The 12,338-nt window shown below is 47.9% G+C and overlaps 1 protein-coding gene across 3 annotated transcripts in view; it reads right to left on the bottom strand.

Annotated features, from left to right (window-relative positions):
* TRAPPC10 (trafficking protein particle complex subunit 10) overlaps window positions 1-12,338 on the bottom strand; it is an 87,218-nt gene that overhangs the window by 18,240 nt on the left and 56,640 nt on the right. For all 3 annotated transcript variants that reach the window (XM_055313417.1, XM_055313418.1, XM_055313419.1), the window contains 8 exons: window positions 12,205-12,281; window positions 11,325-11,416; window positions 9,106-9,246; window positions 8,693-8,805; window positions 5,261-5,775; window positions 4,118-4,259; window positions 2,916-3,074; window positions 1,890-2,119 (listed from right to left, as the gene is read on the bottom strand). In XM_055313417.1, coding sequence (XP_055169392.1) covers window positions 1,890-2,119; window positions 2,916-3,074; window positions 4,118-4,259; window positions 5,261-5,775; window positions 8,693-8,805; window positions 9,106-9,246; window positions 11,325-11,416; window positions 12,205-12,281 — 1,469 coding nt within the window. The remainder of the gene's footprint in view (window positions 1-1,889; window positions 2,120-2,915; window positions 3,075-4,117; window positions 4,260-5,260; window positions 5,776-8,692; window positions 8,806-9,105; window positions 9,247-11,324; window positions 11,417-12,204; window positions 12,282-12,338) is intronic.

The raw sequence follows: 12,338 nt of genomic DNA, 5'->3' as shown, positions 1-12,338 counted from the left end.
TTTGCCTAACAGAGTATTATTCTTAGTTAGAGATTTTACTTTCAGCACTTTGACTGACTGACTTTCAGGTCAGTTCCCCTGACCTGCAAAATTTCTGCTGAAAAATCTACCATTAGACTTAGGGGAGGGTTCCTTGTATGTAATAAATTGTTTTTCTCTTGCTGTCTTTTTATTTTTTTTAATCTCTTTCCCCCCTGCCCCACCCCATCTCTTGTTGCTTTTAAGATCCTCTCCCAGTCTTTAATTTTTGACATTTAATTATAATGTGCCTTGGTGTGGGTTTCTCTGGGCTTCTTGGATCTGGATATGCTTCCTTCTACAGATTAAGAAATTTTCAGCCCTTACTTCTTCAAGATTTCTTACCTTTTCTCTCTCTCTCTTCTCCTTCTGGAAGCCCTATGATCCAAATAACAGTCTGTTTCCATTTGTTCTATAAGCCCCTAAGCTATCTTCACTTTTTTCATTCTTTTTTCTTTTTGCTGTTCTGATTGACTGAGTTCCACTGCCTTGACTTCAAGCTGATTGATCCTTTCTTCTGCTTCATCTAGTCCATATTTCAGTTCAGCTATTGGAGTCTTCACTCTGTGACTTCTATCTGTACATTCTGATACTTTCCATTTCTTTGTTAGGTTCTATGTTCATCTGTTTTTCTCTCATGTGGTGAGCATCTTCATGAGCATTACTTTGAACTCCTTATCAGGTAAATTTCTTTTCTCCAATTAAGATTTTTTTTCCTGAGGTTTTACCCTGTTATTCCATCTCTGGAATATATTCTTCTGTTCATCCTGCTGGACTTTCTGTGTCTATATAGTACATGGCATAACCACCTTTCCCAGTCTTAGAGGTGCAGCCTAATGTAGGAGCTGAGCCTCATAATTCAATCTTGTTCCAGTTCTTGGTTGTCGCTCAAACCTTTGTGTTGTCCAAGGGCTTACTATATTTTTAATACCTCCTAGCAGGTGAGGCATGTGCCAAGACTTGTCATTGTCCTAGAGGGGAGTATCTCAGCACCTAGACACAGGGTGACTGGAAGCCAGACCCACAGGCAGCAGCTTTTTAAAGTATGCAAATACGTATACTCCTATGGGACTGCAAGCATACAGTTCTACATGTGGACTGCAAGGGTACAGTTCTATGTGTTAAAAAGTCCTCAGGGCATCCCTGGGTGGCTCAGCGATTCGGTGATTTGGTGCCTGCCTTCAGCCCAGGGCGTGGTCCTGGAGTCCTGGGATCGAGTCCCACATCGGGCTCCCTGCATGGAGCCTGCTTCTCCTTCTGCCTGTCTCTGCCTCTCTCTCTGTGTGTCTCTCATGAATAAATAAAATCTTAAAAAAAAAAAAAGTCCTCAGAAGTGGTATTTATAAGACATGGACACACCTGAAAAAGCACAATGGTAGAGATGCGTTCCTTGAGCTGAGGATCTGGGACAAAAGTTCATGGATCTTTCAGGCAACTGTCAATAAACACCAACATCAAAGCATATAATGATAGAGCTTCCTCTTTGCTAAGTCTGACCTGACTTTCAGTGGACAGAAACCAAAGCATGTCAAGACACAGAACTCACTCTAGCCTGTTCACCAAGACAAATGGACTACAGACCCAAACTTACCTCCCCTAAGCAAACATTCTCTCTCTTCTAATAAACTGTCCTCCCCTCTGGAATTGGTATAGAAAATTTAGAGCCTGTTTGGCTTTGTCCTTGCAAGGTGTACCCTTTATCTAAGAAGGGGTGATTCAAAGATATAAATGCTAACCCCAATGAGAGGATGTGGAATCGGGAATGGGAAGTGTGCCACTTCGACACAAATCATCTCTTAAGTACCATCTTTCAGAACAAGCACGAAGGCAGAGGCTGCCAGCGCAGGCTGGGCACTTCCAGCCCTCCTTACTTTATGGTCTGTGGTAGCCATGCAGTGGCCAGCTTTCTGTGTGTCCTTATGCTTCCTGTGGGGCTCTGTTACCCCCAGCGTGCTGCTGTCTCCTCCAGTTACTGGAGCTGAAGGTAAAGAGAGAACTTCCAGTTCAAATTCAATCATGTGGTACGCAGGAGCAGCAGGCAGGCTGATGCTTGTGACCTTGTCAGACGACTGAACCCGGAGCGACACATCAGAAGCCTTTTCTAGGAAAGACAGAAAAAGTCACTTCTAACACATTCCCTGTGTTTCCTTGTTCCTTTCTCTTCTAGTAGGTGACAGGCCCAGCCCAACTCCCGCTGCTCCTACGCACCTGGAAGAGTGTATCTAAGAAGGATTAAGGTGGGAGGGCAGAGGCAGGAAAATGAGAAACGAACACCCTCTCAGACACTAATGTCGTATAAGTTGGCTGGTTGTAGACCAGACACGGCCACTGCGCTAAGCCTAAACACAGAGAAGGGACACTTCCCACGCGGCCCACCCATGTGCTGTGTGTTTCCCTGTACAACATGCTCCCATTCCACTCCACTATCAGACTGGCTCCCATCCAGAATGAGAGCAGGTCCTTGCGTCTCCAGACCTCCTGCCTGGGAACCAGGGGTGACGGGACTTTTCTAGGGCTTCTGGCCAGTGCCTGAAAAGGCCTATTTTCTTTTACTTCTCGGTGAGGAGGGTAAAGGAGGTAGGAAGAGACTGCAGGTTGGCAAGGCTTCATCTAGGACCAGGGGCCCTGTCCGTGATGCTGCATCAGAAGCCCTTAGCTAGGTCACACCGCCTGGCCACCCAGCACACACATGGCTTTGCCTATTCATCCCAAATACGAAGGCCCGCCCAAGGTCAGGGTCCCAGCCCACCTACAGGCAGGACGTTGCCAAGAAAGAGTCGCAGGGAGAAGGGATCCTCAGACACCGCCTGCGGATGGCCGGGACCACGGGCGCCTTACGGCCTCACAGTGCGCAACAATGGCAAGGGTCCGCCTTCACCGGGTGACTGCCGCCTCACCTCTTGTGTTGGAGTAGATCACTGCTCTGTTCTCTGCATGACACAGGATGAGCATGGCTTCTGCGTTGCTGAGCTGGAGGCTGTCCCCGTTTTTTACTGTATAATGGCCAGTAGTGACAGTGAACTTTACTTTCTGAGGAATACCAGCCAAAAGGCTATCTGAAGGGAAAAAGACGGCAATCAGCATCACGATCAATCAACGGAGGGCCTGGTGTGAGGTTAAGAGGGTGCTCTGCTTCTTCTGTTAGAGGGCTGTTCCCTGCAGATACTCCCCGTTTCACTCCTGTTCCACCCATCCACCCTCACTTTTCATCTCGATTACAAGGATGCAGAGTTGAGGGGGGCCTTGCTGGCAACATGAGAACCTGAGTCTCAGGGACACCAGAGACAGAGTCAGGGCTCACGGTGGCAACCACATCTATGAACGTCCCAAAATGTTAGTGAGAGAGATGCAGGTAAGGAGGCTAAAGAACAGACTAATGAAATCGAATGTACTGGTGCTACTCAGAATTGTTCTGGCTTTTCTAGGTCAGACCTTCAGGACCCACTGGGTGGAAGGTGCGGCTACTGCTTTCCTCGGGACAGAAATGGGGAGGGCGGAGATGGGCTGAGGTCCCCCGGAGTCCTGAGCCAGGGCAGGCAGAAGGGAGAAGGTGAGAGATCAGGACCCAGGAGGAGGAGTGGCCAGATGAGAGGGACGGGAAGGCACGGGCAAGAACAGGAGTGAGGGCTGTGGACAGGAGCAGGGGCGGGAGCACCAGCGGCTGGTCCCGGGTGAGGTTTGGGGTGTCCCAGGCCCTCAGAGTGGCGGTGCTCAGCTCTCCTCGTGAGCGCTCCTCCAACGGAACCGTCAGAGAGGCTGGGCGACATCTCAAGGCCTTTCCTGGCGGCCGGGGAGACTTCAAAATCAGAAAAGTAAGGAGTATGGACACACTGAAAAAAATGCCTTCCTTGAATTTTTTTCCCAAATCAAGAAATGAGCCAAATAAATACATCCTGTTCAGCCTGAACTGAGAAATTCACTCGTTAGCGTTTTAATCGAGTGCCACATGGTCTTCGATCATTTGTTTCTAACTCCTTCCAATTGTAGGACTTAAAGGAGGGGAGGACAGAAGCTTTGGATGGGGCTCCCGTGTAGGGAGGGAAGCGCAGCGCGGCTCGCGGTGGCAAGAGCAGCCCGGCTCCCCCAGCGGCCCACTCACCGGCCAGCGGCTCCACGTGCAGCTGCGGCTCCTGAGAGTACACGTCGTACTGCACCCGTGGGGACAGGTGAGGCAGGACGAACCACACGGGGCCCACTGAGGCGCGCAACTGCCGCAGCGTGTATGTTCCAGGCTCCTTGGCCTACGGTCAAAGTCGGGTGTTCAGAAAGTTACCCCCCGCTCTTGTAATGGACTTCCCAAGGGAAGGATGCGCCACCATCCCTGAGATGCCCGTTTTCCTTACCCTCTCACCTATTACTCGATGGTTCTACCTCAGCCTGCGGGCCATTCGCCAGAGCCCTCAGAGTCTCTTGGTTGAAAATTTTCTGAATAACTGATGCTTAAATCTCCCTGTCCGCTTCTAAGAACGTACTTTCAATTTAATAAATGTCATCTGTGGCATTCTCTTCTGAAAGGGGTCTTTTTTTTTAAAGATTTTATTTATTTATTCATGAGAGACAGAGAGAGAGAGAGAGGCAGAGACGCAGGCAGAGAGAGAAGCAGACTCCATGCAGGGAGCCCGACACGGGACTCGATCCCGGGTCTCCAGGATCACGCCCTAGACTAAAGGCGGCACTAAACCGCTGAGCCACAGGGGCTGCCCTGAAAGAGGTCTAATGCATCCTTCTGCCTGAGATCTGAGACCTGCTCTGAGCCTAGACTAAGGCCTAGTGACAGCAGCTGCACTTTGCACTGGCTGAGTCCTCGTGGGTCAAGGGGGCCTCACGGGACACGCTGCCTGAGGGGAAGATTTGTATTAGAGCAGGTGCTGCTGTTTTGATATCCATGCAGCCAGTGAAAGGAAAACAAAGTTTGACATGAAACCGTGCCATCTTCTCTGGAATGTCATTTCAACAAATGAGGGTATATTTTAATACAAAGGGGAAAAACTCTCAATCCAGTGAGAGCAAAAATAATTACCCACAGTAAGAACTTCTTGCAAAATGCATCAACTGTCATAAAATTGTGTGCATATAAAAGATTTTTTTAAGTCTTAGGCTATTTTTTTTTTAAGGATATAAACAAAAACGAGGGTAACGCGCCGAGGCCTCTACAGGATTCTCAGCACACTTCCAACGGCTCTGGCGAGCTTGAAACCCTTTCTGACCATCTTTCAAGTCAGCTCCTCACCCCGACATCTACCTGTGTCCTGAACGTGATCCTATTGGCCCCCGGCTCCAGTGTTACGCCGCTGCATTTCAGCACGTGGGCCCCATCCTCCAGAGCCACTCCTGACGGTGTTTCCAGAGAAGCGCTGCTCTCCTGCCTTCTCAGGAGCATATGGACATTTTTGCATATAATCCCTGTTGTGTTCAAGGAATTATCAGAAGGACTCCTCTCGAACATCTCATACAACTCCAGCGCTGGTAAGTTGTTTTGGGATGCGGGGAAAGGCGAGGTCTCCACCGGAAAGTTAATAATCCCGTTGGACGTCTTGTGCTTGGTAAGCCACTCAGCGGTCTTCCGGTAGTTGTTTTTCTCGATGCTGAAGTGGACGTTGATGGCGATCTGCTCCACGTAGACGGGGATGGGCATCTGACTGCACATGGTTATCTCCACGGACAAAACACCGCCCACGTGGACCACAGCGTTGGAAGGGGTAAAATGGAGGTCTCTCAGTTGTGCAAAACAATGCAGAGGGAGTACTATTTTGTGACCTGTAAATGCACATCACCACGAGTTACTCACCATGTCTCACTCTAGACCACCTAGAGGCAGCAGGGCCTTGGTTCCTGCCAGGCCTGTTGGAATAGACTCAACGTGACAGGCAAGAAGCACTGCTATTCAAGAGAGACGGCCTAAAACTTCCCGACCCCATACTATCTTCACACACCAAAACACGTTATATTGTCAAAAGGAGAACATAAACGGGTGTCTAGATAGCTCCTGGAAATCATAAAATCTGAAAATTAAGGACTGTAAGTTCTGAACCTGAATTTCAAAACAATATTAGTAAACAGTCCAATCGTCAGAGCTGTTTTGAAGAATCCCACCACTTTCTCACCTACATAAAGAAATTCTCAAGTAAAGATGTCTATATCCACCCATCCTCTACCCCCCCCCCCAATATATCTGGAAATAAACCCAGGTGCTTGCCAACCTATGAAGTCAGCTAATGAAGTGGGGAGCCCCACCTCCTAAACTCCAAGAGGGCACTGAAGCCCCAGCCCCACAGTGACTACAGGGCAGCACATACTCTGGCCTCCTTTCTACAAGCACCTGGCTTGTTGAGAAAATCCTAAGGCTACCGGACTGACTGGTTAAGTGTTTATAAATACCAACCAACTAAAGGAAGGATGTGCGGAGATTAGTGTCCTAAAAGCACAAAAAAACAGTGAACAACCACAGAATATTTTATTCATACAGAGACGTCAAGGAATGCTGGCAGGAGAAGCAAAACTCCACAGGATCACAGACCTATCACGAGGTTCTACCAATGACCATTCTGGACACGTTACAGAATCTACAAAAACAAACCAGGCCCTGTTGCTCCGGGGAAACCCATTTAGAGGGCTCAATGTGAGTGAAATACACCCCAGTAATCAACGACCCTATCTACCTAAGGCCAAAATCTTTGGAAACACTGGGCTTTCAAGAAGTTAGTAAGCGCTATGGGCTGCACTGTGGTCCCCCTCTGAAGTGGAAGCCCAAACCCCCAATGTGACGGTACATGGAAGGGGGTCCTTTGGGAGATAATCAGGTTTACGTGAGGTCATGAGGAATTAGTGTCTTTCTCAGAGGAGACACTGCAGTGGTCCCTTGCTCTCTCCTCTCCGCCCTCCCCACCCCAAGCCCGTCTCTGTCCTTGTCTCTCCCACTGCCACGTGAGGACACATCATAGAGAGACGCATCATCAGAAACCAACTTTGCTAGCACCTTGACCTTGGACGCCTGGCATCCAAGATGGTGAGAAAGAATGTCTGATGTTTAATGTAAGCATTTGGTCTCTGGCATTTGCTTATTGCAGCCCGGGTTGACTAAGGCAGTAATTATTTTACATAAGTACTCTCCTTGATCAACTAGACGCGAGGAGCTAAATGTCACAATAAATTTAACTTCACCACACCACACCATCTGTGAAGTAAATCTGCCAAATCATTAGCCTAAATCTAAGCCTTTCAGACCTACCTTCCTGCAGATGCTCCTATGAGGAGACACTCAACAAATTCCAGAAGGTGGGAAAGCCCATGAGGTAACTGACTCCAAGTCTTTAAAATGTCAGTGCCTTAAACCCAGATGTCACATAACTGAATGGATAAATGGAACGTGTCCATCTCTACCACGGACTATTACTCAGCCACAAGAAGGAATGAAGCACGGACACAGGCTTTGACATGGGTGAGTCCTAACAACAAGATGCTCGGTGACATACTGTAGTCACAAAGGATCCCACGTGGTATGGTTCCACTCGCATGAAATACCCAGAATAGGGGTCTATAGAGATACAAAGTGGATCAGTGGTTGCCAGGGGCTGGTGGGGGTGGCAGGAGGAAGGCTGGAAGAAATATGAGGCTTCTTTTTGGGGAGATAAAAATGTTCTAGAATTAACTCTATAGCAATGGCTGCTCATATTTGTGAATATACTCAAAGCCACTGATTGTGTACTGATTGTACACTGTAAATGGGTGAATTCTATGTCAGTAAAGCTGGCATATTAAAAAAGGAAACAGAAATGGGAAGAACTAGGGGATCCCTGGGTGGCTCAGCGGTTTGGCGCCTGCCTTCGGCCCAGGGTGTGATCCTGGAGACCAGGGATCGAGTCCCATGTCGGGCTCCCTGCATGGAGCCTGCTTCTCTCTCTGCCTTTTTTTATGTCTCTCTCTCTGTCTCTCATGAATAAATAAGTAAAATCTTAAAAAAAAAAAAAAGAAAAAAGAAATAGGAAGAACTATTCTAAATTAAAAGAGAACTGAAGTATAGCAATCAAAGGCAGCAGCATCCCCAACTCGACTCCACTAAACATTAGAACTTTGTTAGAACCTCGTTCTTCGGCTGGTTGGGGACACCTCTGATTTCAGAAGGCCACACAAAGCGGCTCCGTGGTGAAGCTCAGCAGTAAGCACGGATCCACGTTTGCCACACAGCTGCTGAGCTTAGGTGTTGAGCCGATGTCACACGCTGTGTTAGCCTTTCTACTTTGCTATAGCATTTGAACATTTTCACGATGAGAAGTTTTAAAAGTCACTCTGACCCGGGCCATGTGTCAGCTCAGTATCTCTCATAAGGAAATGGGACAAAAAACCTGATGGTCTCACCCATATATTTCTTAAATATATGACTTAAAAAACAAAACAAAGGAAGAAACAAAAAACAGACAAAACAACAGACTCCTAAATACAGACCAAAGTGCTGGAGGCAGAGGGGTGGCAGGTGGGGATGGGCAAACAGAGGGACAGGAGTGCACCTGCGGCGAGGAGGTGCTGAGCATGAGGAATGTGGAGAAGTGCTGATTCCCTCTATCCTACACCCAAACTAACAGAAAGCTGTACGATAGCTAGACTTCAATATAAACAAATAAATCAAAAAAAAAAAAAAAAAAAGGTTTGTAAAAGCCCCCCAAAGAGCGAGTCTGACCTGGGCTATCTGTCTGGCGGCTGGCAAAGCTGAGGATCTCTTGGCAGAAGTGTTTCCGCTCCTCTTCAGTTAGGTGGTGGTCGCTGGCCAAAAGGCTACTGGTCTGAAGGTAGCTGGACGGAGAGTCAAGGGGTCTGGGAAAAGGACCCCACCCCAAGTGGCGCTGGGTGCAACCCGCTCCACGGTCCCTGGAGTCCCCAGGTGCAGCCCCGTGGGGATCCTGCTTGGGCTAAGTTACCAGGAACTTAAAGGGAGATCAGACACGTCAACTCTGCACCTAATTTATCATTGGACATGGTACATAAGTACGAGGTACGCTTTTCCTCTCTGAACTACTAGGTGCTTATTAAACACCCCCTGCGGGCACAGAAACCAGGCACCCCTCTCGAGAGAATAACAGATTTAAAGGATACTTCTCAGTTTGTCCAAGATGTTTCTGACATTCGGCAAGTTGCTTCCTTGTGTGCGTGATGGGGAGCGCCCAGCCCTCAGCCAGGTAATTTTTCAATGCTCCTTGAAGATAGATTTCTGCCTTTTGTGGAGATTTTTTCCTCCTTGCAAATCAACAAACAGAAGCTGTCGTCATGGTTCACGATCATCATAACCTGCCCGCCACCCTCTGCAAGCCCATGCCATGACATTGCGCCATCCTAGTCCTTCCCTGACCTCCCCAGAGGGAGGGGCGGACCCACTCGGGAGTGCATGAGCAGACCTGACACACGTGCTGGTGAGAAGCCCTCACGCTGTGCCCAGCATCGCACCCTGGCCAAAGGACTTTCACAGGGAATCTCAGGGTGACAAGACGGCGCTGCTCCCTACTGCGAGCTGACATAGAACGCTGAGGGTAAGGCAAGGGAAGGATGTGTCCACAGGCACGCAGCTAGTTAGCCAGGAAGCTCTGAATCTCAGCCGGTGCCACACCACCCGCTGAAGACAGACACGCACAGAAGCCTTCTGCAGGGCCCAGAGGGAGACGGCGCCTGATCCACGCTGAAACTCAGGCAAACAGCCTGAGCAGGCTGCAGAGACTTACAGAGAACTCTGGAGAATTTAAATAGCAACACATATCACCCAGGAGAGGATCTTCCAGTCCCAATTTAAACTGTCAAGATGTTCAAAATAAAACAAGTTTACAGCACAGCTGAGGAGAGCCGGCCAAAGGCCTCAGTGCCGATACCCACCCGGGCCTTCCCCGAGGGGCTGCAGCTACCGAACTCATGGGATCAAGGCCAAGGCCAAACAAGCACTCCCCTTTCTAGGCACCCCTGGGAGAGAGACATCCCAGCATTCACCACCCTACTCTTATTACAGAAATGAGAGCTCTCAAATTCTCAAATTACATAAATTTTCAAGCTCTCAAACTACGTGTTGGTGGTCTTATGTCCTCGTGTTTCAGAGGGGTCAGAACCTTCAATACTTCCTCCGTCATTAGCTCCAGCCAAAGCCTCTTACGTCCTAGAGCAGGGAATCTACAGACCGTTCCTCAGCCCCGAGAGTGGAGGCCAGCGCGCCCAGCTAGTCTGTGGCAAGCTGAAGCAGCACCCGAGTCTCCGGTCAGCAGACCGGTGCCATTCCGCGGGGGCTCCCAGCCGCAGGATACACTAGCGTCCAGGCGGGCTCACTCACAACATCTGAGGCTGCGGCTTCTTTGCTGTTAACAGAACCCTTACTCCTCAGGTTCCCTAGATGGAGACTCGGGACTTGCCAAATTCGACCCCTGACTGCCCACAGCCAGGTGTGTGCCTGGCTAACTGCTCCAACCACATCTGAACACCAAGAAGTTCACTCAGATGATCTACGAATCCCTCTGCAGCCTCTTTAATCAGTGAAATTATTCTTTCTGGTTTCATCTAATAAAATTACTTCATTAATTATACATTTCAAGAAAGCATTTCAAGCACACACTTGAGACTTAAATATCGTTTCCCTTATAATTTCTATCCCTTTCCAGGGCTTGCTCTGAAATAGCAATTACGCTGCCAGATACGGTTTCTTCTCTTCAATAGGCTGATTTTATCAAGCACATGAGAAATATGCTAAGTTCTGAGTCTTTTCTCTAGCACTCAACCCTAGAGCTGGAGAGAGACCAGCAAGGTTCACGGCATTTGTACACCCTGTGGCCCCCAGGCCCAGAGCAGCCCTCTCTCGCAGACAGAAGACACGCAGGTACTGTGTATCGCTGACCTCCAGGCTTTCAATCTGCCCACGAGGCAACTGACATTACCTAGAGAAAATGCTTTATAACAGAATATTTCAGAATCTGCATCCCAATTTATGCCACTGCATAAATCTCTAACTATTCATGATTCTTTTATTAAGTAAATTATAATGCTCGGTCATCATATATGTTCTAAATACCACCTGCATATACAGAAGTACATTACGTTAATTTAATGCAATAAAAAACCCACAAAGATCGGTAACAGATATTAAGGGGGTAACAAGCTGAAAATCTCTCCATTTGGCTTTCAGAAGAAACTGAAAATAAAGCTGATGCTGACTGGTTGGCAGGCTATACATTTTCCATTCTGCATAATGATGGGCACTTCACATCAACCCCACACAAGAGAGACCCTCTCCTACTGGATGTGCGGCATGTTTGAAACCCCAAGAAACGTTCACAATCAATTACATGTAAAACTCAGCCAGGTCCTTCCCGACAAGCCTGGCAGAGCGGGTCCTCCCGATGCTCGTGTGCATCTCAATGGCAGCATGGGACAGCTCCTGCAGGGAAGGAAACGCCCGCGTCAGACCACGCTTCAACGCTAGACAAATCTTACACTTAGTCACTCAATGCTGAAGCGAAAGACCTCATTATTAATACAACATTACTGTTTACTTCACAGCTTTGCTTGTGTTGAATTTTTATGTAATGTGTGATTTATACAAAGTCAATTAACTTGTACATAAATTATGAAGAATAATAACCTAATACGAATTTGACAGGCAGAAAACATTGAACTTTTGAGAGTACTTTCTGTACGTGGGTAACATTTTTAATAGTTTTCTCACTTTTTGGAGAACAGGGACAAAAAAGCTCTGCCAAATGCTCCCAGGTTACCCGGGGCTCAGGACTGCAGCTGGCCCACCCAGCTCCTGCCTGCACTGCGCTTCCCACGGGCTCTCCAAAGCGAAATCTTTTAAAAATCAAGTACAATACCTCTCTGTTCGAGTCCAAACTACTTTTTTTGTACATGGAAAACCATTCATTATCCTTCCTTATAATTTCTATTCTGTTGAATGAGCAATACCACTTTGAACAAAATTATAAATATCCGAAGATGCCTTTATGCCTAATTTTGGCACCGTGCATACTAATGAACGTTTCACGAGCAACAACCATCCCGGGTGTCATCTGCAGTTCTCCCAGGACTCCACAAAGAAACGGACGAGTCCAACAAGAAGGAGGTCGGGAACACCATCCCATGCCCTATCCCAAGGCCACGTAGCAGCAAAGTCTTCCAGAGACAGTTTTCTGCCAGGGGTAGACAGCTACCATTTGTAATACTTACTAAGTAGTGCTTTTCAAAAGCTTCTACTGATGATAATGCTTCTTTGAGTTTCTTATAAGGACTCTGAGCTGTGTTGGCTTAAATGAAAAGAAAGAAGAGTCCTTATCCGTCCTCAGTATGTCCAGTCATGAGTC

Source organism: Nyctereutes procyonoides, unplaced genomic scaffold (assembly GCF_905146905.1).
Source record: "Nyctereutes procyonoides isolate TBG_1078 unplaced genomic scaffold, NYPRO_anot_genome, whole genome shotgun sequence".
Taxonomy (NCBI): Eukaryota; Metazoa; Chordata; class Mammalia; order Carnivora; family Canidae; genus Nyctereutes; species Nyctereutes procyonoides.
The sequence above is the reverse complement of the archived record's forward strand: the minus strand, read 5'-3'. Positions and strand labels throughout refer to the sequence as shown.